Source organism: Trachemys scripta, chromosome 2 (assembly GCF_013100865.1).
Source record: "Trachemys scripta elegans isolate TJP31775 chromosome 2, CAS_Tse_1.0, whole genome shotgun sequence".
In the NCBI taxonomy this organism is placed as follows: domain Eukaryota; kingdom Metazoa; phylum Chordata; order Testudines; family Emydidae; genus Trachemys; species Trachemys scripta.
In genome coordinates, this window is record NC_048299.1 from 194,917,891 (window position 1) to 194,943,185 (window position 25,295).

The window sequence follows — 25,295 nt, forward strand, 5'->3', positions numbered from 1 at the left end:
TTGTTTTAATTACAAAAAGAGTAATTTATTCAAGCTTTTCTAGATTTCAGTGTAATTTAATCCTAAAACTGAATGCATGAGGATTTTCCCCATCCCATTCTTCCTTAAAGTTACAAAAGGGATAAAAGTTAGCCTTGACTATGGACAGGCTAACCACTTCTTCTCAGTACATCACTGCTTGCAGAAGACAGAACCTGGTCATCTAAGCTGAAGGAAGAACTCTGGTAGCTGCCAGCTACTGAATGGTCCTTACATTACTTAAGGTACAGCCACAGGTCAATGGAGGGCAGAATGTTCATATTAAGAGAGCCCTGTCCTATTCTCATCCATAGTGTCCTCTGCTAGTCCCACTCAAGTCAATGGAAAAATACACCCACTGTCCTTAATGAGCAAAATTCAGCCCATAATGCCTATTTATATGTAAATATAGCTTAAAATTAGGGTAGATTCTGAGCAAAGTCACATGACAGAAAATGCTGTAAAGATAGAGCTGGTGATGGAACTGTTTTTGTTCTTTGGGAAAACCATCCACCTCTACCTAAATTCATTTTTCATCATTTCTCCCACCAGGCCCCCTACCCAGAATTTTAGTTCTACAAATAAAAATATTTTAACCCCCAAATACTGACTGTGCTACTGCATTAATTCATATAGTTTTCTCAACTAACATTTTACAAGAAAATATAACCTGATCAAGTCAGTTATTTTTAATCGAGGGTATGTTGTTGGGTATTTGCCTGACTCTTAGAAAACAGGCTGTAAACAGAGGTACAAAAACAAAACTAATGTCAGGTAATTTCAGTGGACTACACCAGTAGCATGTAGTTCTATTAAATATTAGTCCATGGTAATAAAAGGCACTACTATGAAATATCCTTTCAGCTAGATAGTTAAAATTGTAAAACTGCATCAGAGTGATGATGTATAAGGCAAGGAGGACAAACTGTAAATATTACTTCAATATTTGGACTATCAGGATCTATAATTTAAACAGAATGATGTTTAGTTAAATAATTCAATGCATTCATTGTTTTAGCATCACAGTGACAACCCTGTAAGTTAAGCCTGAAAAGACACTTTTCCCTCTATGGTTTCTGTTAATAATATACTCAAATACTTTTTGGGATGAATATTTCTCATCTTATGCTGGAAAGCTGCATAAAAATAGTATAAATAGATGGGAAGACAAGAGGGGAAGGTTGATCTTTTTTGTATTATAATAATTCAAAGCTGTATTTACTTTTCACAATATTGAGATGGGGAAGATGCCAAAACCAAACATGGAATTCAAAACCTATATCAAACTCTACCCCTCCCTGCCCAACTCTTCTCTCTCCTCTCACTAATTGTGACTCCACTGAGAGATGATGCCTGTGTTTGTCTACGGCTCCCTGCCAGAGCTTTACCCAGGCAAACCATTGGGGGCCTAAGTAGTTTGCCATTTCTCTCCTTCAGCAGAAAAATGTTATTTTTTTAAAATAACAATTGCTAGCTGTTGTGGCCTGGAGACTTTAACTGTAATGAATGTGCTGTATTAACTCTTCTGAATAATTTCCATGAGGCTGGAGGGGAGACGAAATGTATTGCTTTATTTCCATTCTGCATAGTATCTAAATCAACCCAAGATCAGGTTTACTTTTCCAAGCTTGAACATAATATAAATAATGCCTTCATCTTAAAGGAAAGAAAAGCATTTAAATAAGGGAAATTTGTTTGTAAACAAGAAAGCTTGGGATTCATGAAGGGAACTATATATTATAGTCAAGTTAAATTTTAATGCTCAGGTGCCTTGATGTATAAAAATGGAATCTTCATCAAGCAATGAACATTTAAAAAAATAAAATCAGATTTGGATATTACTGGTGCACTACAACTGTAACATTCAAGGCTTTCATTTTCAATATGGCCTTGCAAATAAACTATCCTTGTTTAATTTTGTATTAAAAACAATATGCTAACATTTCTTTTGATTCTCTCCCAAAGTACTGATGACCACCTAACAATATTACAATAAGCAGTAAGTAACAAACAAAATTAAAGTATGTACTTGCTCTCATACATGTGACATGCCCACTCGGTGTCCTTATACATCAACTAATTAGAGCAACTAAGACTCAGTGTATTAAGCTAATGGAAACCAGACACATCTACACTAAATCTGTATGCATACATGTACTAGAGGAAAGGAAGCACCAGAAATCCAACTTCAGTGTCAGTTACTAATTAATTGTTAGTCTGTATCACAAAACAAGTGCTATTGGAATCACAAAGAAATCTCATGCTGTTACATCATTGCTACTTTTTTCCAAATATCCACTTTATTTCCATCCCAGTTCTCCTCACAATGTTCACTTTTGTGCAAAAGAAAAAAAAGTTGTTACCAATTGCATTCATATGTATATTATTTTTCCACATCCTAAGTGTCCCTTTTCAATATCCTCCTCCTCTAGTTTTGGAAGCGTTAATCCAAGGCACTTCCTTTCCATATTTGAGAAATAATACATTTAAGAAAAAAACAAAAACAATGTATTGTTAAAGTTTCAGTCTAGATCTTAGAATCTGAAGAAACCCAAAAGATATAATTCTTTAACTTTAAAGAGCAAGTAGGTTTTTAAATGTTGACTTGGTACTGCTGCAGTACTTATAATGTGATGCTCAGAGGTAATTATAAGACTTTTTACCTCCATCAAAAATAGTAAATAAATCCCTAAAGTAAAGTTATTAAGAGAGGTAACAAAGCAAACTCAAACCAAGCCATGTTTGCCAATATTCACATATTTTTTCCATCTATTTTGATCTTTTCACTTATAGTGTGGTACATTTTCTCATACCTAAAGAACATGAAAATATTACAAACCATATTAAAAAACCACAAATATAAGATGGTATTATTACACAATTCCTTTGGGGGTTAGATCAAGCATGAGTTACAGGAAAAAATAAACATTCTGAGGCCAATTAGGGTGTTAACTAACTGAGTGACACCAATTTTTTTTAATCATTTATGGACTTATTTATATAGTGGTTTTCATTTTTTATTTAGGTACTTATTTGGGATACAACTTTTACTACACCTGGGCCTAATTCTACACTCTTTACTCAAGCAAAATGAGTTCAATACTTGTTACATATATTGTGTCTGTCAACAATTGCTAGACTATACTAGCTCTGAATAAGGTTTACTAGCACTGTTTTAAATGATATGATAAAACGCCTAAAGAATGTCTATGTAATTTTTAAACTTGACCACAAATATTTTCCTGGTTTTTTTAAAAGGTATCAACATACAATGTTGATTTTTAGGGGAAAAACTGAAATGATGCTGTGAAAACCTCAAACGACAATATCCAAGTAAAGTGCAATACACTAAAAATACAGAAAATTTTAAATATTTTTACTGTCAATATCTTCATTAATAGTTTGCTTTTAAAGGACTGCATTTGAGAGCAGTTTACAGATCATTACACAACTATGTGTTCTAAAACTGTATTTTAGACTAGCATTCTAAATTCATCACATTTCTCTTTAGAGAGGAAGAACAATTTTCTGCTTAAAAAAGGTTTAACAAAGTGCTTCATATCTCTAACAGTATTAGAAATTTTTAAAAAGTGAGGAAAACATTCTTTTGAGAGCCCTAACATAGGAATTTGCTAAATAGCACCATCATTCATGTTTACATGTTTTCTACATTAATCAGTGATTCAGTCTGATTAGCTACTAAAGTAACATCAGGAAACACTTGACCACTCAGTTATAATTACTATACACAGTTTCTCCACTACCTGTTATATGCATACCTAGAGTTGAGTTAAACATTCTGTGGAATAGAAACAAGTGTATATATTTAGAAAAAGAGCTTAAAACTACTTTAAAGATCTAAGGAAAGCAAAGGAAAAAGGCAACTTGTGGCAAGCAAGTTTGTAGTGCCTATTACATTCAAATATTTCATTGAAGTTCAATAGTCTTTAACAAATACATGCTTATATAATACATCATGTTTTTCCACAGCTAGTAGCATAATATGCCCTTAATATGTTCACTCTGCTTCACAAAGGGCAAAAAAAAAAAAACATCAATACAGGATTTAAAATGGCACAAGTCAATTCCTGTTAACTTTAACAAATATCAGTCAACACTTTGCCAAAAAATAAAATAAAAATCCTCTCCTAAATACACCACAGATGTTTCTACTTCAGCTGTAAAATCCCTGTGCAGATGCTATACTTAACAGCAGTATAAGAATAATAGTATTAGACTCATTTAATGCAGCTGTAAAAAAAATGAACATATAATATATACATTAAGTAAATAAATATTTTGACAGTTTCTTCCTTTTCTTTGATTATGTAAAGTCCTGCAAAAATATAATAGTCAAAATATATTATTAATATTCATAAAGTTATGCAAAAATATACCTACAGATTACAATAATGAAGCAATGTGTTATTGAATGCTGTCCATCAGCCCAAGGTAATTTTTTTTGGTAAAAATATGTGAACATTTAGTAACGTATATGTATTGCCTCATGATTTTAATCAAAATTAATGAAAGACAACACTAAAATAAGAAATTGGAGATAAATTAGCAAACAAAAACCTTAAGACAACTTCACTAAGCAAAATTGAACATTTTAACATGGAAAATTATATATTTCTGCAAAAATACTATGGAGGTACACTGAGGAATTTAAAGATATTACAAAGCAATTTACTCTTTAAAATTAAAAGAATGTTTACAGCACTAGTGAGGTTAGATCTTCTGCAGTTATTTTAACAGATAAATAAAAGAGAAATCTCTTAACAACATGTATATTAAAAAACAAAACAAAACAAAACAAAAAAGCCCCAACCACCCCACCCCCACCTCATGCTAGTCCTTTGTCTGAAGATGAAATCCTGGCCCCATAAAAGTCAATGGAATTTTTGTCACTAACTTCCAATGGGGCCAAGATTTCAATCTGAGAAAATAAATTTGTTTTCAATGCACTTCTTTTATGAAGACAGTTTTCAAAATTAGAACCACGATTAATTCATGTAATTTAAATAAGCATATCCAAGTATATCCAGTGTATCATAAATATACCTAAACTATTCTCCAAAAAGTTTTGGCCCTGTTGTGCCATCCGGACAGTACAGTCCTTTCATCACATTTTACATGTAATTTATTTGAAATTCATATTAAACTAGAAAAAAAATGTATATCAAAGACTAGACATTGATAAATATCTAAAAATGTTTGGTAAGTTTTTAGTGATTACTGAGACTTCTTTTATTGTCCTAATAAATTTAAAATATACTGATTGAAATCCTTGCCTGATTGAAATCAAAGACAGAACTCCGATTAATTTCGATTGGACCAAGGTTTAACCCGTATCTTCAGAAATTAAAAGAAATAAAGTAAATATTATTTATATATATTAACTATTATAACATCCATACTAGTAAAACTTGACTAGCATTTCCATCATTAAAAAAAGAGTTATCTTCTCAAATGTGATAAAGTAACATATTACACTGCAAATGTAACACCTGACCAAACACTGAGTTTAGTGATTTTTTTTCTTTGTGCAGTTTTAAGTGGACCTGATAGAATATAGCCATGATTTATTGATTTATCAAATATTTAGATTGGCTTTCCTGTTTCAAAAGGCCATATTCCATATTTCTAATGTTAATTACAGAATTACTAAAACTTAACAGAAGATGTATAATTGAATATCCTCCATGGTACAGTACTTGTTTTAATATCAGTCCTTATTTAAAAAATGGGTCAAATGCTATGCCAGTAGAAAACATTATTTTACTCCAAGTTACAAACTTTGGACCTTATCCTGCTTCCACTGAGGTCAATGACAAAACTCCTTTTGACTTATGTTACAGTAGAATCAAGCCCAAAAGCATGGATTTTTCAATCTCAGAGCAAGTCTACATTACAAAATTAAGTCAACCTAAGTTACGTCGACGTACAGCCACTGTAGCTTTTGCATGTTCACGCTATGCTCCTCGTGTCAGTGGTGTGTCTCCTCACCAGGAGCGCTTGCACCGATTTAACTGTCAGTGTAGGGCATTGTGGGACGGCTTCTGAAAGGCAGCAAGTTGATGCAAGCAATGCAGTGACTACACTACATCGACCTAAGTGCTGCATCTCTCATGGTGATGGAATTAAGTCAGTGCAGTGGGTGAGTTACATCAGTGGGAGCTACATGTTAGTCTAGATGTTTACAGAGTTAGGTCGATATAAACTGCCTTACATCGACCTAACTCTATAATGTAGACCAGGCCTCAGTCTTACTCACATAATTCCCTGGAAGCAGAACCATATTAAAATTATAAAAGGAATTACCTAGCTAAAATGCAGATATGTTAAAAGTACTAAATCAAGGAAAAACAAAAAATGTATTTGCTTTCCCTCTAAATCAGCATTCATTTTCTTCTTTATTTTTTGAGTACAATTCTTATTTTTATACAGTTATGTCACACCATTTCAAATGTTTCTTTCTAAAAGACAGTTTAATCTAAAAACAACAATAAATTGTCCTGCACTCCTTAACTTTTCTTAAAATCAAAGTAGATTTAGAGCCCATATGGAAATTAACATATATTAGTTATTCCAACCAAAATTTCCAGTTGAACCTGCCAGTGAGCCAGGTTTGCTAATATGTAAGGCTTTGTAGAGTCAACAATTACTCAAATTTGCACTTTTATCCTTATAAATGTAGACATATACTGTGTGTGACTGACTGGGAGAGAGACAGAGAAAAAAATATAGAACAAGTCTGAAGATAAACAAAAGTAAAAATGCCACACTTTAGCCCACTTTAAGACATGGAAAAAGAGATACACTTATGAAGACTCGCAAAGGATGCTGTGTATTAATTTATTTTATACAAATTATTAAGGGGCAATATTAAAGAAAAATAAATGAAAAACCAAAGAAGAAATCAAATGCTAAAGTGAGTGAAATAAACTTCAGAACTCAAACATAAATCAAAGACTATTTAAGTCAACCTCAAATTCCATTTCAAAAAGGACTTTGTCATTTTCAGTAACTCATATCCACCAAGTGAACAATCATACAATATGTGGGCGTACCCTGCAGTTGCAGCTTTCTCAGCAACTGAGTTCTATGTTAAATTGTAACTCTACAAGATGTCTGATTATTTATTTATTTAATATTGAACCTTCAAAGCACTAGATTTATCAGAGGCAACAAAACCACACACCAGAGTGTGTTAGTAATATATTAAAGAAACAAGTATTTTCCCCCTCCACGCATTTCCACCTGCAAGTTAAACTGGCTTTAACAGCCTGAAGACACCCTATAGTAAATGACTGCTTTGGCAATACTGACAATAGGAACAACTCATAAGCTTTTAACCAATGACAGAAAAAATTATTCAGTCTTCATTGTATCCAAAACAAGCTGCTATTGATATCCACATTTTAGAATTAATTTAAAAATGTACTATTATAGACAATAAAACTCTACTAATACTCAAAACTTCTAGGCAATTTCTTTCACACAAAACAAACCACACCATGCATGTTTCTATAAGCAATAATTAACATATAAAGATCAAGATAATCCAATGTAAATAGCAGTATCCATCTGCAAATTAACCTAAATAACATACTTTGAATTACACTACCAATGAGTGACTACTATAGAAAACCCAATAGGTTTTTACATTTCTACCCAGCCCTAAGATGGCAGCATTCATGCACAACTAAAATAAAGAATTATATCTTCCTATTCTCATTGTTCACTGTTTATTCCAGCAACATAATACAAAATTTGAATAAAATAAATACATAAATAAATACATAGGTGATGAAGACACCTTAGTTGGCCATCAAATATTTTAAGTTCTTAGTATGAAAATTAATAAGAATGAAAAAGTGTTGACATTTTTAAAAACTACATATATTATTAGAGTTTCTCTGTGCTTCTATTTCTTAAGTATATACTGTAATTCCTCAGACTGATGTCCTGCTGCACCAAATTATGCCCAGAAAAATAGCTTTCACAACAATGTTAAATTGAGACACTGAAATTTCAAATAATCTTAATTTCTTTGCATTTCATTTTCCTCTTTAAAAACAAACAAACAAACAAAAATTACTAAAGCACAACTGAACAACATTAAAACAGGTGCAACACCATACAATGTTAAAACAGGTAACTTGGTGATAATGCTGCGACAAACTTGTTTTAGCAAACACCTTTCAAATGGTAAACAAGTCATTTCATACATCAAAGTCAGAGCTTTGTGTTCTCTTTCAAAATTATGAAAAACAAGTATTTTTTTTACTCTTACCTGTGTATAGTCAAAATCGGAAAGCGGAGCTATACTCTTGATGTAGTCCATTCGAAACTGGTTTTCCGGATTGGCCAGTGGAACTGGGGGTATTAAAGTGCCCATTGCTGAAACTATAGTCTAGAATTGGATAAAACAAAAACAGACACATTAATCTGGTTAATCTAAAATACAGGATCAATAGAAGATAATCCAATCTGATCAGCAAAATGGGATTTCTCTACACAATCCTAGAGAGCATAACACTTTTGGCTTCCAGTGTACAGAAGCATTTAAGAATAGCATAAAATGTGTTCTTACCACAATCGCATCTTTAACATTTTTCCGAATATCCAGTATTTTCTGTTTCTTTTCTCTGAATTAAAACAGAATTAACAATTTAATTTCTCTCTCAAACCAATTCATTTAAGTTACATTCAGAATTTTTTACTGACTGCTTATTTGTTATTTAACCTTTATGACAAACTGACTGAAAAGAACAGTAAGATTATTTTCCATCCATCACTTCTTCATATTCTATAAAAAAAACAGTGAAAATAGATCTCTGCCAATTTTGTCACGTTAGATAGTCATAACCACATCTGCAAAGCTTTCCTGGTGGGATTGGAAGTCATTCCTTCATTTCTATAGCATGCTAAATCTATTCCCCTACAATTTAGAACATATATTGTATAGTTAAAAACCTTATATATCTAAAATTAGCACACAATTAATATTAAATACTGGCAATCAGTTTTTCAGAAAGAAATCATGTAACCCAAGAATACATGATGATTACATTCATGCAAATTGGTTTCAGTTTTGTGCTAACCACCACCAGAAAAACCGCAGCAGCCCCGTCATCCTGTGTATGAATTGATATATCTCTCTATATTACATACAGATACAATATTAGTTATTTGCTGCTATGCAAAAAGTAGTCGCCATGTTGTTGCTACACAGGGGCCTGTCAAGCGCTGCAGTAGCAACAGTGTAAAATACAGTAGAGGGGCAGGAGCAGAAAATACAAATATATAATAGTAGTAATTCCTTGCATTTTTCTTTTTTTGCAAGCCAGTGTCAAACTGCCAACACACACACATATCAGGTGGAGGAAAGAGAAATTACCCAGTGTGTTGTGTGTTAATAGGTTTCAAATGTATATTTACAAATAGAAGACACACATAGTATCAATAATTCTTACTCTGAATTAAATCCATTGACATGCAGGATCCTCATTTGTTTCACAATAGTGCTTTTTCCTGACTCACCAGCTCCTGGAAGAAAAAGACAGAACACTGCCATGTATATACGGTTTTTTTGGTGACATGTTAACAGCATCTCCCACTTCCAACAGCATTTATATATATGTATCCATGTGGCTCCCACACACTGCTCAATCTGTGCACTTTTCACATATTGCTCAATACAATTGCCTGCATTCTTTGTATCTAACACACACTCTCTCTCACACACACATTAACCACATCGCTTCTCCGTTATACCCCTACCATGGGGGAGCGCAGGCAACTGCACCCTCATCCCCCCCCCCCTCCTTACCCAGCAGAAGCAAACGATGTGTGGCTTTATAAGCCAGTCTCTCTTTCTGCAACTGCTTCTCTATTTTTTTGTTGGCTTCTCGCTGCGCTTTCTCATCGATACGCTGATCCTCTGTTTTGCTGTTGCCCAAACACCCCATTGCTGCCGCTTAGGATGGATGTCAAATTGTGCTCTTTCTATAGAGATTTATTTACAGGAAATATGTAAGAGATGATAGGTATTTATATCCCTGCGACGGTTTCTCTTCTCTTTCTTCCCCCGGTCGCTCAAATAAAATGGTCTCTGGTCGCTTTCTGATCAAACACAGTTTGATTCTTCTCCCCCAAAGAGGTACAAGAAGCAGCCGGGAGAGAGAGAACGTTTTTAAGATGAAAAAAAAATCTGTACAAAAATGTCTAACACACAACGAAAGCGAGAAGAGCTCCTCCTGGAAACCAGCCTAACGCTGCTCTCCTCTCTCCCTCCCCTCCACACACACAATCCCTATATTTCTCTGTAAAGGTCTATTTTTGTCTTTCTGTGCTCAGCACTGCCTCTTTCTGTGAGACCAGGAAACAGTCAAACTACAAACCCCACACAAGTGAAAGAGAGAAGGAAAGACGTAAAAGCTGGATGTACCTGGATCGTGTTGGATTTGTCCTGCAAGCTGCCAATTTTTGACCTCGAAAAGTCCCAAATTGTGTCACAGAAATAGAGTTCTAGACTTAGGCTCCTACTTAAATTAATACTAATAAAATAAATAAATAATAATAATAAATCTAGATCCTGATGAATCCCAGAGAGCATGATTTCTGCAAAAACCCTGAGCCAGCATCTGGAGCCTGCCAAATTTTGGCCCCAAGATGCCAAATTCTGATGTCTCCACAGAGAACAAGTCTAGCCATGCCTATGGTACCAAATACATTCTGGATTTTGGTACATCAGACCTACAAAAACCCAGATCTCGTTCACGGATCTTACCCCAACAGTTTAATTTTTGGCTTTCAACCCCTCCCCCACACCAAAATTCCTTGGCATTCATAGAGAACAAGCATAACTTACTGTACAAAAAAAATCTGGATTCTGATGCATCCCAGTACATGAGTGCCACAAAAATCCAGCTCCTGCATGTTGGCAATTTTTGGCCCTAAACTCCAAATTCTACAGTCCAAGCAGATAACAAGGGTAGCCATCCCTCCTACTACACTGCAGAGAATCTGGCTCCCAGTGCACCCCAGCCCCCGGATAGCACTGGAAAACATGTATTTGGTTTCTTCTACACCTGCCAATTTTTAACCCTATTCTCTCCAAATCTGCTATCTAAATAAAGAAAAAAAAATGTAGCAGTTTCTTAATGACCCCCCAAATTCAGACTGTTGGGAACTGGCACAGCAGCACCACAAAAACAAATATCCAGCACCTGGATCCAGGTAGTTTTTCTTTTGTTGTTGTTCTTTCTCTTTCTTTCTTTCTTTAAATTTAAATCCTCAAAATCTTACCAGCTAAATAAAGACATGCAGCTGTCCCAATTCTACTGCATAATCCAGAATCCAGTGTATCCCCTATTCAGTACCATGGCAAGGACACATAATATCCAGTATCTGGAGCCCAGTGAAACAGTGTTTTGGGTTGGCCCAAAACTGTATCATCAAAACAGACAACCCGTGCCCTGTGGCAGCTCCTAGTTGGCTAGCAAAACCCAGCCCTGATATCTCAGTGCAAGAGCAATACATGCACAAAGGGCACCTGGGTCTTGCAGAATCCAACAATATTTTGGCCACAAACCTCTAAATTCTAGTCTATACAAAGTGACCAAGCATAGCTTCTCTTAGTCTACTAAAAAAAAAAAAAATCTAGTCTCTGAGCCATCGCAGCAGATGAGCACTTAAAAAAAAATAAAAAATCCAAACATGGACCCAGATCCAACAAGGTATACCCCTATTTTTTCACCTATATTCCCAAAATTATAATTTCTAGATAGACAGCAAGAATCACCATTCATTTACATTTACAGTCCTTAACTGGATTTTTCAAGTGCTCTTGTGTAAGGATGGATCAGGGACCAGCTTCTGATACAGTGAAGTAGGAGCAGCTATACTCGGGGTAAACTCCTGGCCTTACTGAAGTCAATGGGATTTTGCTATTTACTTCAATAGGGATTTAACCCTTGGTCTTTATTTAACAGATTGTAGGTGTTTGTGACCAAAAAAAGAGGCCCATGTGGGTTTTTGGATTGCTCTTTCACTGAGATGTCAAAGCCTGGAATTTTTGGATCAAGTAGAAGCAGCAACGTGAGTTGTATATTTTGACAGTACAATTTGGGAAGTAGGGGCCAAAAAAATGGCAGGATCCAGCAGGTTCCAGTGCCGAGTACGTGTCTTTGCAATTCAGTTGAGCAGGAATGTATCGAAGTCTGGAGTTTTGCAGCGGAACTTGAGAAGCTGCTCTTCTCTCTTTAGTCTGTTGAACATTTGAGTTTGGGATTTACAAATAAAAAGGGTTAGCTGGATAAAGGTGCCGGATAAATGTTTTTGCAGTGCTGCTGCATTACAGGGTCTGCTGCATTCTAAAAGTTGTTACTTCCCCCCCCCCCCCATTCCTTAGAAAGTTGAATTTGGGAGATTAGGGTTAAAAACTGGAAAGGCCTAGCAAGAACCAGATCAGTATTTTTCCTGTGCTATTAGGTCAGAAAGCATACAGATCCAGATTTTTCAAGTGAAATAGGAGCAACATTTGTTTTTTATTTAGATGATACAGTTTAAATTTGGGACCCAAAACTGTCGAGACCCAAACGAAGTCAAGGGCAGGATTTTTTAGGCTTTCTTGTGTGGGGATGCATTACAAACCAGAATATTGTCATGCAGTAGCAGTAACTATACCTGTTCTCTATTAATGCCATGGAATTTTGGAGTGAAGACCAAAACCTGTATGGATTTGGAAGGATCCATGTGCCAGAACTGGGTTTTTGTCACATTTATGTATTATGTGCCAGGATCCAGGCCTTTTTTGGTGCAGTAGGAGTAACTAGACTTGTTCTCTATTCAGGCAACAGAATTTGGGACCAAAAGTTGTCTGGATCCAGTTGCCAAATCTGGGTTTTTACAATACCCCTAGTTCTGGTATGTATTGGTGTCTGGAATTATTTGGGGCAGTCGGATCAGGAAGACTTGCTCTCTATTTTGATGACACAGAAGACTCTGCCAAAAATAGTCAGGATCCAGGTAGATCCAGCTTTTACCTTTTTCCAAAGGGGAGAGGGTTCCTTATTTCCTTTCTGTCCTTCCTCAACCCTATGACCCTCCCTGATCACTTCCTCTTGAAAAGGGATCACTTAATTTGGGAATAACACACACATATGAAACCTGTGAACAGAAAGTATAGAATCGTGTTTGACTGCAATTATAATCCAGTCTCTTTCTCTGCACAAACTCAGTACTGCCTCTCTAGCCACAGTCAAACTACAGAACCCTACAAGTAGAAGTAAATATATCCTGTCGCCTATTGTTTTGGAGACAGATCACAACTTTGCACACACACAAGCACACACAGAAATAAACCTATTATTTGAAAGTAATCTAATTATAATCAAATCTCTTTCTTTAGACTGCCCAATTTCAGCAATGCCTCCATATCAGACCAAGAAATAAACACTAAGCATTACCCTTGTGAGGGTTTTGTTCTAACCCCATACATAGAAGAGAGATACCTCCCACTCCCGCTGCCCATGCCCTTCTCTAGAGCCTGGTCCTCCTGAGATGGGATCACAACGTGGTGTTGTTATTATTGTTTTTAAAGACACTCACACATTCAACCTATGCACTGAAATATATGTTTGTGTGAGTGCAATCATAATTCAACTTCTCCCTCTGTGCTGTGGACAAACTCGGTTTGCCTCACTGTGAAACCAGGAAACAGTACACACCCTTCAAGTGAAGAGAGAGCAACTAGTTTATTTCCTGCTCTCCCTCTCTCTCAGACACACTCTCTCCCTACTCTAGATCCTGTTTCTCCTGAGAAGGAAGCATATAAGTTTGAGACACAAACTCAGATGGAAGCTGTGTCTGTGAATAAATGTGTGTGTGTGTGTGTGTGAGCATTGCTTCTCTCCGCGTGAGAACAAGAACCAGACCCTTCAAAACACACTTTTTCACTCCCATTCCGCTTGCATTTTGAAAGGGAGAAAGTGTCTATAAACAAGAAGAAATGGGGAGGATTAATAGAGAAATCACACGCAGATGGCCCAGGTTAGTGCTCTCGGGCTCCTCCTCCCCCCTCCCAGGGCGGGCGTAATGTAGCCCCGGCAGCTTGTACTGCGGCTGCTTTTTCTGCCAACTTCAGGTGGTTCTAAAAGCTGCCGATTCCTGGCACCCAGTACCAGCAGCCTTCCTTCGCGTAGTCACCGCTGTAGATTTCAATCTGACTTCGTAGAAAGAGCAAGAATTAAAAAAAAAAAGGATAATAAATAAAAACTCATGCCGAAGTGGAGCGAACAGAGGACAGGCTCTTCCTGCCTGCAAAGACGCCTTCGCTTTCACAAAACTCTCTCTCAGCACTGCCACTATCCTTCAGCGCAGGCATTGCGCCATCCGAGGAGAGGAATCACTCACACACCTCTTTGCTGAACTCCTAATGCACCTACCAACTTCAAGCACACACGCACTCAGATCAATTGAACTCTCAGCTGTACACATTGTTCTTAATCCCCCTACAAACAGGGGACTGACGGGGAAGAATACTCTAACCCTGGATAGGTAGTCAAGAAAAGGTGATCGCTTAGCTGTGAGAAAATTATTCGGGAGAACTGCTCCCATTAACCAATGCAGGCATCAGCCACATCTTAATGCAAAAATGAAACCACAAAAAAAGTCAATGCAATTATGCTACTGTTACAGCTTTAAAAAGACATACAACTCAGGAACTAAAAAGTTAAGGCTCTCATAATAATATTAATCTGACCACCTGGCACATAATATTTTTGATAACAAGACTGTTAAATACAAACCTAAATTAAGTATGTGCCATGTGGAAAAGTGAGTTGTTCTGAAAAAAATTAGCTTTTTATCTTCCTGTGTTTAAATCTGTAACCTTGACAATGCACTAATAAAGAGGGGGTCTGCATTTCGTTTTCCCTTCTAAAAGAAAAAAGAAAGGGGATGAGTAAGAAAAACTGAGTGAAGATTAAATTTGCATTTATATGGCCAATGTGAAGTTAAAATCTGTTTAAAATCACTGGATAAGTAGCAATTTCATTGAGGTGGACAGCTTGGAGAGGGCACAAGGGTATAACCATTCATGAATGGGCTTCCCAAGCAGTTTCAATTTGGGCTCTCTTCCCTTCACCTCCATGACTCAATTTACATGTCCCCTTTCCTGTGCCCTACTCCTTCCCCCAGTGTCAATCATCAGGACTCCCCTTGGCAATACCATGTCTCACTTCTGTCTTTTTGCCCCACCCTCTGCAGTCCTCAACAACACATTCATCTCTCCATCTAAGGTCTCCGGATTAATACTGAAGGATAACAAGGAGGGGATTCACAAGGGTGGGGGCTGCAGAGCAAGTGTAGTCAGGAGGAAGAGGGAAAGATTTGCAGAGAAAAGCAGTAGGCAGACTGGCCCCGGGGGAAGCGGCAAGAGCCATGTGGGAATCAGGAACTGGAATCCAGGAAACTGTGTAGCAGACCCGCTGTCTTCTGGTTACCTCAATTATAAGGCATATGAAGGGCCTATGTGCAACGTGCAGGGCCGGCTTTAGGCCAATTCCACCAATTCCCCCGAATCGGGCCCCGTGCTTAAGAGGGCCCCGCGCCCAGTGGCAGGGTCGCCCAGAGTGGGGGGCAAGTGGCAGAGAATCCTTTCCCTGGCTAGAGGCACCTTTTTAATTTTTACTCACCCGGCGGCGCTCCAGGTCTTTGGCAGTGGGTCCTTCACTCACTCCGGGTCTTTGGTGGCGGGTCCTTCAGTGCCGCCGAAGACCTGGAGCGAGTGAAGGACCCGCCGCCAAAGACTAGGAGCGCGGCCCGGTGAGTACAAGCCCCACGTGGTTTTTTTTAACTTTTTTTTTTTTTTTTTTTTAAGTCATCCCTGTCGGGGCCCCGTCGAAACTGTTGGAATCAGACCCCGCACTTCCTAAAGCCGGCCCTGGCAAAGTGACTGATATCTGTCCTACCGAGCAGCAAGTCTTCTCTTCCACTCAGGCAGGTTGGCCCTCATCTAGCTCTGCTGAAGAAAGTCCAGGGGAAATGTCTACCCCCACTCCCCAGGGGTTGAATTTAGATTTCTTGTAAAGAAGGGAGTTCACAGCTTTGTTACTTCTTTTGTTTAACTGGAGGTATTTTTCTATAAAGACAGGTTATAGTATGGCAACTGTACATAAGTTTACAACCCATTGATAGTGGGCCAGGACCTGAATTTAAATGGGGGTTCTATTGAACCCACCATTAACCAGCTCTCCAGGTTGCCTTTACTGCACGTCTGACACCACAGTCCTTGTGTTGGACAGATTTGTGATGTGCTAGGATTGCCTCCATATTTATTGCAAACACATCTGGTCTCTGATTTGTTTACCAAGAAGGTATACATTTTAAATAGAGGCACTTCAGTTCTTTTACTGCTTGCTAACACTTTCATTTGGGAATTACAGTTTTCACAAACCTGGCAAATATCTACTTTTCAGATACTCAGTTTCTAATTATTCCACCATGTGCTACCTGTTCAAGTTCACAGACTAGCTTTGGCTAAGGCCTGTAACAATGGTCAGTGGTCTCACTTGGCCGCTAATTTTTGTAAAGAAAATGTGCCTCTCTCTTGCATGGATCAAAGTATTCTATACATTTTTGAATGACTACATAGTGATGTAATGCCTGTGACACACACAGGAATGTTGGGAACAGAATGGTCTTTATTTTCTGGACTGACTAGATATGATTTACACAGGTTTACACAAATTTAATATCAGCTGACTTCAACAACTACAGTTACAAAGTTGTGTATTTGCCTCAGTCCTTGATCTTGCATCAGGACTCACTACTGCAGATGAGGGTTGCCAACTTTCTAATTGCACAAAACCAAACACACTAGTCCCGCCCCTTTGCCCCACCCCCAATCACTACATTCCCCCTCCGTCGGTGTCTCACTCTCCCCCACCCTCACTCACTTTCACTGGGCTGGGAGGGCTCTAACTGGGGGTGCAGGCTGCAGGTTGGGGCCAGAAATGAGGGGTTCAGGATGCAGAAGGGGGCTCTGGGCTGGGACAGGGAGTTGGGGTGCAGGAGGGGGTTGCAGGCTGAGGCAGGGGTTGGGGTGCAGGAGGGAATACAGGCTCTGGGCTGGGGATGAGGAGTTTGGGGTGCAAGATAGGGCTCCAGAGTGGGGTGTGGGGCCAAGAGATTTGGCATGCAGGAGGGGGCTGTAGGTTGAGGTAGGGGTTTGGGGTGCAGAAAGTGGTATGGGCTCTGGGCTGGGGGTGTAGGCTCTGAGATGGGGCCAGGGATGAAGGGTTTGGGGTGCAGAAGGGGGCTCTGGGTTTGGGGGGGCTCAAGGCTGGGGCAGGGGGTTGGGGTTCGGGCATGGGCTTACGTTGGTCATCTCCTGGTCAGCAGTGCAGTGGAGCTAAGGCAGGCTCCCTGCCTGTCCTGGCTCCATGCTGCACCCCAGAAGCAGCCAGCGGGTCCGGCTCCTAGGTAGGGACTAGCCTGCTTTAGCACTACAGCATCACTGACCAGACTTTTAACGGCCCGGTTGGTGGTGCTGACCAGAGCTGCTAGGGTCCCTTTTTGATTGGGCATTCCGGTCGAAAACCATATCTGTGCTAGCAGATCCAAATACAAGATCAGTACCTTGAATAACCATCTGATATTTTCATCTTTATCTTACCTTTTCCTCACCTCATGCATCTATTTATGACTATTACTCATTGAGTCGTGCAATTTAAGTTTTATGCTCTCAGGACAGTGACCATGAACTGGGTTTTGTGAGGAGTATATTTCTGGATGGTTAAAATAGTAAGTAAAAAAGAGCAATAACCAAAAGGAAGGAGAACTCTACATCTGGAATAGGAGGCTTATAGGGACAAGAATTTCCCTCTGCATTTTCATTTTTATGTAAAATGAACCAAAATTGCATAAATGATGTTTCTTGAAGAGGATCTCACTATCCTCTAAATGTTTATACTAGCTTTTTGCAATGTTTAGTGGAGTGGGGAGTTAACAAAAAGGTGCCTCAAAATACAAAGGCCGGTTCTGCCCAAATAATTCTGCTGTGGTAGGCCATGTCTACATGAGAATACTCAGGAAAGTTAAGGCAAATCAACTAAAGGTTTGAAGTCAATATGCATTAATTAAAGCACATTAAATTGCCACAGGGATGCTCCCATTCAGGAGTAAAGTGGTCTTTGTCAACTGTAACTTAATCCTCCTGAGGTGAATTAAAGCCCCTTTACTCCTGAATGAGAGCATTCACACAGAGTTTAACATGCTTTAACTTGTATGCATTGACTTCACACCTTTAGCTGATTTGCCTTAACTTTCCTGAATATCCCCACTACATAGGTAGACATGCCCAGGGGGCTTGTCTACACCACGCAGCTTTTAGCGACAAGGCTGCGTCGACACAGCCTTGTCACTAAAAGTCAGCATGTGTTAGCTTTGTCTACAGGAGAGCGCTCAGGCTGACAAAGCCGCGTTCACACTGGCACTTGCATCGGTAAAACTTTTGTCTTTCACAGGGGGGCTTTTTTAAGTACCCATGAAAGACAAAAGTTTTGTCAACAACTTCACAGAGTAGACATACCCTGAGTCAAATCTGATTTTAGAAGAGGAAAGGAGGGAGGATTTTGCTTTGTATGTAGGTCTGAGAACAGCTGCTATCTTACATTTTGCAAAGTGCCAGGGATATGAGACTGACACTATGTCATCTAAATAAGTAAATACATTTACAATATCCTGCATGAAAATTGGCCTGGCAGCCCCTTTGGCTGCCAAGTTAGGCCAGGCCAATATTTAGTTTTATTAGATGGGATGGACACTGACTTTTTTAAATTATTATTTAGAATTACAACAACACATCAAGGATTGGGCTTTCATTGTACAAGCACTTTACACAAACAACAAAAACAGTCCCTGCCCTAAAAAGCTTACAATATAAGGCCACATCTACGCTACAAGTGCTATAGTGGCATAGCTACAGCCTCATAGCTATAACTCTGTAACCCAATAGCACAGGCATAGACTACAGTGATACCCCAGGTGAAGGTCCCTAGGTCGAGGGAAGCATTCTTCTTTTAACCTCCCGGCATCTACATCGGGGGTTAGGTTGGCATAGCTGCAGTGCTCAGGAATATGGGTTTTTCACACTGCCGAGCATCATAGCTCTGTTGACCTAAGCTTTCTAAGTGTAGACGAGGCCCAAATAACTGTTTAAGAAGTATGTTATTGCTCTAAGAAGTGTGTGTGTGGTGGGGGGAGAGGGCGTATTGGTACAGTGTGGCTGACTCTTGTGATTTTATCACAAGTTTCACACTATTTGGTGTTTTCCTTAAAACCACATTTTTTAGAAGCCAATGACTCAGAATTGCAGCTTTCATTTAAAATAAATGAATAATAAAAGTAAGTTTCTAGACCCTCATGGTTGTGAAGAAAAACCTGGAAACACCTAGTTTCTAATGTGCCAGAAGGTAAATAGTGAGAATCCAGTATTTATTATTCAAGATATCATTATTTTGGGGGGCCTGACTCATAATGTTGAATGCTTAGGGTTGGCAATATTGTAAAAATAAATAAATAAATAAACAAACATTTATCAGTTTACTTTGTACATATGATAGTGGTCTGCACAGACAGTTATTCTTTTCCCCATACAGTTAGTTTCCTGATTGTGTGGGTCTTTCGCACAATAATGGAGAGAATTTAAAAAAAACAAAAACAAAAAAACAACCAACAACCGGAAAGTACAATTGCAAAATGACAACAATTGGCAAGGAGACTCAGGGACTTAAATAGCACATGATTTTTTTTAACTGACGGCATTCAAATTGATGATGTTTCTTCAGCTGATGACCATTTCAGTAAAAACATTCAGCCAATACAGCATGAGTAGAATAGCAGGAAAGGACATTTTACAGGAATTAAGTTACACATTTTAAAGATGCAAATATTTTACATATTTAGTTACACATTTTAAAGATGCAAATGCAGTGCTTTACCTAGTACTTTTACCACTCTTTTTGGGGGTCCCCTAAATAGAAGTCTCAGAAACAGGGAAATATTTAAGTTTTAATCTATCCAAAAGAGTTTTGTTAATACAGTACATAACTATGAAGCTTTTTTCATTATATCTGTGTTGTATGACTATCGCAGCACTCATTATACTCCCAAAGTTTTGCCCCAGCACATCCGGAGCTATCTTTAAAACATGGGCTGGATTGTCTACGAAGATTTTTTTTTTTGGTTATTCCAAAAGTCCTGATCAAACTATCTGGAAGGATTGTCCCAAGGGCATTACATCAGAATAATTCTCAGGTGAGTAGAAGACTCCAGAAGAAAGCAAGTTATAGGGGAGATGGGGGTTAAGTTTTGTAAAAAAGTCACTTAAAGATATACCCCCTAAACACACAAATAATTTACTAAACAATCAGTGTTTCATATGCACTTTTGGGAAAGTTTATTTTTTTTTTTAATTATGTGGGTTTTTGAAAAGCTTATCATAGAACGTCAGGGTTGGAAGGGACCTCAGGAGGTCATCTAGTCCAACCCCCTGCTCAAAGCAGGGCCAATCCCCAGACAGATTTTTGCCCCAGATCCCTAAATGGCCCCTTCAAGGATTGAATTTACAGCCCTGGGTTTAGCAGGCTAATGCTCAAACCACTGAGCTATCTCACAATATGGTAATGGATCCTGTAGAACAAGGGTCGGCAATGTTTGGCACGCGGCTCGCCAGGGTAAGCACCTTAGCGGGCCGGGCCAGTTTATTTACCTGCTGACGCGGCAGGTTCGGCTGTTCGTGGCCCCCACTGGTCGCGGTTCGCTGTTCCAGGCCAATGGGAGCAGCGGGAAGCCACAGCCAGCACATCCCTCGCCCGCACCGCTTCTCGCCACCCCAAACGTTGCCGACCCCTGCTGTAGAATTTGTCAAAACTTCCTATAGATTTGTAGAGGTAGCAATCATAATTTTCAACTGAATCTAGAAAAGCAGAATCAAAATGGCATATAATTTCCACATCTAGATTCATAACTTCACCCTTAGGCGTGTTTGACTTCTATATTTGGGGAGAAGGGGGATGACGGAGCTCCAGCCAGACCAATGGGGCCACACATGAGTGGGGGGACAAATTCTTCGCCTGCCTGAGGCTTGCAGTTTGGGGGGCAACATCCCCCCCAAGCCTGCTCCAAACTACACCCATGACTTCACACATTTTTAAGCTGGGCCCATTTAATTGTGTGGCCTTTGCAACGCCTTTGAAAGTTTGTTAAAAACTTAAATCTTGAGAGGGACACTAAAAGATATGCAGAAATTTGCAAGGTTAACCCTGTAAGACAATATTCAGTGGATGGTAGGGTGACCAGATGTCCCGATTTTTTAGAGATAGTCCCAATTTTGGGGTCTTTTTCTTATATAGGCTCTTATTACCCCCCCCCATCCCAATTTTTCACACTTGCTGTCTGGTCACCCTAGTTGATGGATAACTTTTATATCTGATTTATAAATACCTGTAAACAGGGATTTGATATAGGAACATTGAAAGTCCCTGAAATCTACCTAATAGCAGCTGTTTCTGCTTGGGATCAGCTTTAGCACTATGCTATCAACATCATTAAACACACTGACAAGATTGCTCTTTCATTAATTAAGGACGCACCAGAAGATTTTTTTTTTTATGACATGCAGAACTTAAGAAGCTACATTTCTGATGCTGTTGTAAAAGTATGAAAACTATTGTAATAAAATGCATTGGATTGTCAGTAGTGCTATCAGCCCATTTATTACCACTAATAAAGATCAGATCAGAAGTTTCTAGTAAAGAATCATTAGATGAGTTACAATTATTGTAGGCTTTTATCCAATTCTCCATATATGCACTTTAATTGAGAACACTTGATTTTAATAAAAAAAAAAAAAACAGGGGCCTTTTGGCTACAGACTCTGTTATTAAACTTTAGACTGCTCAGAAAGTTGTCCATACATCTCTAGGGAAAGGCCTCTATGAATCTGTTAGACCTCCAAAACATTTACCAGAAACACAAACCTGTGAAGATACGTATCACTAGAATACAAATAACGATGTTCTGTCTGTTCTTCCATTAAACAAGGTAACACTTCTCTTTGTATTTCTCCCCCCCCACATACACACACTTTTTTTTTTGGTATTTTTTTTGAGTTCTTTTGATATTCGGTGCTATAGGACATTTGGTGTTTTAGGAAATGTTCTTTACTTTCTTTTGTAAATTATATATGAAAAATCCAAAGCTATATTAAAAGATTATTATTGAGTCTGGAAAGTCAAGCATTCTAAAATTAGCAAATGCCAGAATTTAAGATTGCCCATTCAAAATTAATTCAGCCCCCTTGTACATATACATTATCATATGCTTTTTAATTACAGGGTTACATATTTTTTCCACAGGACTCCTGCCTCATTCAGTGCACAGAATGAACAGAGCTCAGGGAATGAGGCAGCTATTCAATATTTTTATCCTTATCTTTCAGTTAGTGTCTTCTGCCTTATTTAATATATACCATGCAAAACCTGTGATTAATACAGAATTGTTCATTTCCTTACATGGTCTTTTTTTAAGAAGACTCATTGCCATAATACCTGAGTGCCTCACAAACATTAATGCATATATATTCACTACAGATAGCCTCAATGAAACTTGAAGGAGGCCACCCAGTAAAATCAGTGGCACTGCCAGAATTAGAACTCAGGACCTCCTGACTCCGAAATACTATGCTCATTCTTCCAAACCACATTGTCTTTTTACAAGAGGTGCTGAGCTGCCACAGCTCCCATTAACTTCAGTTGCGAGTGTGCAACACTTCTCCATATCAGACCACTGGTGTCTCAGGCTGACTACCCTGAAAATGCAGAACACGCAATTAGTTGCCACCTGCCAACATTTTGGTTTAAGTGACTTGCTCAGCATCTAAATAAGAACTCTGTGACAGAAGCATAGACTATGCAACTGAGATTCATTCCAACAATGGTAAATTTCTGAAGAGTGAAGTTGGTGTAAACAGGGACATAAGAAAGCTGTCTCTTTCATGCTCCATAACCAAGTTTAGCAGCTGTATTTTGTTTTGCAACTGATTTTGCACTGCCTCCTCCATTAAAATTATCCTATATCAGAGTGTGTATTTGGTACATAATGACTTTGAAAACAGGGGCCTTAGACATTCCCACTGCCTGCCCCTTCTCATGCAGTTCTGTCAAACAGAAAAAGTTTGCCTTCATTGTTAATTCCCTCCCACCCCCTTTAGCTAAGTGATAGCAATGTTAGCCGTCCCATCTTCGGCATAAGCAGCTAAAATGTCATACAATAAGTTTTGTTGTGTTTTAAGACTGCTGTATCTAACATCTTCATTATGGGAGTTTAGATGAAAGGGGTCAACCCCTAATCTAGGAAGCATTTCTCCAAGAATGTTGCTCTGTGGTATGTCATAGAAAGTTTCTTTTGTGAAAATAATATTTCATACTTTACGATGTTATGGAACACTGTGTCTGAAGTCTCTTTCTAATAGATCCTCAGGTTACATTAGAATTTTCTATAAATCCTTCACTACTTGTCCCGTCTACTATTCCACTGATTCTACTCTCACTGCACTGTTCACCTTCTCCCACCATCCCCCATTCATTTTACCATGCTGCCCTCCCTCTGTTGCAGTTTTTCATGACATCACCCTTTCTGTCTGTAACATTCTCTGTATGTCCTTCTACAAAAAGTGAATCTATAAGGAGAAAAGGAAATCACCACTCATGCCAATATCTAGATTTTGAAGTGCATCCCATCTATTTCCTGTGTCTGTCTTTTAGATGCTCAGCTCTCCATGGTCTTCTGTGTACTGCACAGTCCCAAGCACATTAACAAATATTGACAACGTTTGTGGTAATTTTTTTCAGAAGTACCACATTTTGCCGTTTCCCTTCTACAAAGAGAGAATAGAAATATCTTTTTTCTACTTAAGTCTGCTCCAGTGCGCTTATATACAATTTGCAGGATATTCTATTTTGCACTGGCCATGGACAGTATTTTGTTGCCATGAATTTTCTGAATGTATATAATACATTTTCTTCTCCATATCTTCCATGGAAGAGTTTTTGAAGGCTTACTTTACAAGTCAAAAAGTCCAGATGTTGACAGGCATGTAAATCCAACTGCAGATTTAAAACACACTGATTGCAGAGTTTTGTTTTTTAAACAATCCTATTACATTTTAAAGGCCAATATTTTTAAAGTGTGCAATACACCAATATTCATCTATTAGATAAATCACTTTAGCAGAATTAAAAAAGAGGAAAAGATCTAATTTACAGTACTCTTGACATTGACATGCATAGTAGTTTTCCAGAATTATTGGGGTTGCTCAACCTTAGAGTAAATATAAATAGACCTAAACTACTCCATTAGCATTCCAGAGTCCCAAAATAATGTAAATACTGTATTCTGTAATATTCTAAATAGTTGCTGTACACCATCACTGGGCATGTGCAGAATTTATACTCAGACTTGTTAGTCTTTGCTTGGAATCTGACCACATATAAACATTTCTGGATTTACATTATCCATAAATGGAGTAATTTTAATCTCAAATATAAACACAAAACATTTTAAGAATTAAATGAAAAATGTACTATGCAGAGCAGCATATAACATTTTGTCTACTAAGGACTAAAACTGGATTGCATTATGAAAAACTCTCATTAAGGTTAATGACAATTTCACACAAGTTATGGTGAGAAGGAGTAGGCTAGGGTTACCATATTTTGTGCCTCCCAAAGGAGGACACTCCACGGGGCCCCGGCCCCACCCCCACTCCGCCCCACCCCAATTTACCGCCCCAACTCCGCCCCCTCCCCAAAGTCTCCGCCCCCTCCCCTGCTTCCCGCGAACATTTGAGTCGCGGGAAGCCTGAAGCAGGTAAGGGGGAGTGTGGGGGGAGGAGGCACGGCCCAGGCTGTCCCCGGCCCTGGGGTGCTGTCCCCGGCCCTGGGGTGCCGGCCCCGGCCCCGGCCCCCGGCCCACCACCCCCGGCCCGGCCCCCGGCGCCCCCGAGCCCCCGGCGGAGCCCCCGAGCCCCCGGCCCAGGCGGAGCCCCCGAGCCCCCGGCCGAGCCCCCGACCCTGGAGCGCCTGGAGCCCCCGGCCAGGCACCGCACCGCGGGCCCGGCCCCAGAGCTCCCGGCCCCCAAGCCCCCGGCCCGACCCCCCAGCCCGACCCCCAAGCACCCGCACCGCCGGCCGGCATGTCCC

The 25,295-nt window shown here is 38.9% G+C and overlaps 1 protein-coding gene across 2 annotated transcripts in view; it reads right to left on the reverse strand.

The window, feature by feature from the left end:
- GNAL (G protein subunit alpha L) overlaps positions 1–25,295 on the reverse strand; it is a 322,167-nt gene that overhangs the window by 187,159 nt on the left and 109,713 nt on the right. Inside the window, exons 1-4 of one of the 2 annotated variants that reach the window (XM_034762590.1) lie at positions 9,857–10,354; positions 9,501–9,573; positions 8,618–8,672; positions 8,318–8,437 (exon numbers count right to left, since the gene is read on the reverse strand). In XM_034762590.1, the coding sequence (XP_034618481.1) occupies positions 8,318–8,437; positions 8,618–8,672; positions 9,501–9,573; positions 9,857–9,995 (387 nt within the window). In that variant the 5' untranslated portion in view covers positions 9,996–10,354. Of the gene's footprint in view, positions 1–8,317; positions 8,438–8,617; positions 8,673–9,500; positions 9,574–9,856; positions 10,355–25,295 lie in introns of those variants that run through there. The other variant, XM_034762589.1, reaches the window with a different exon arrangement.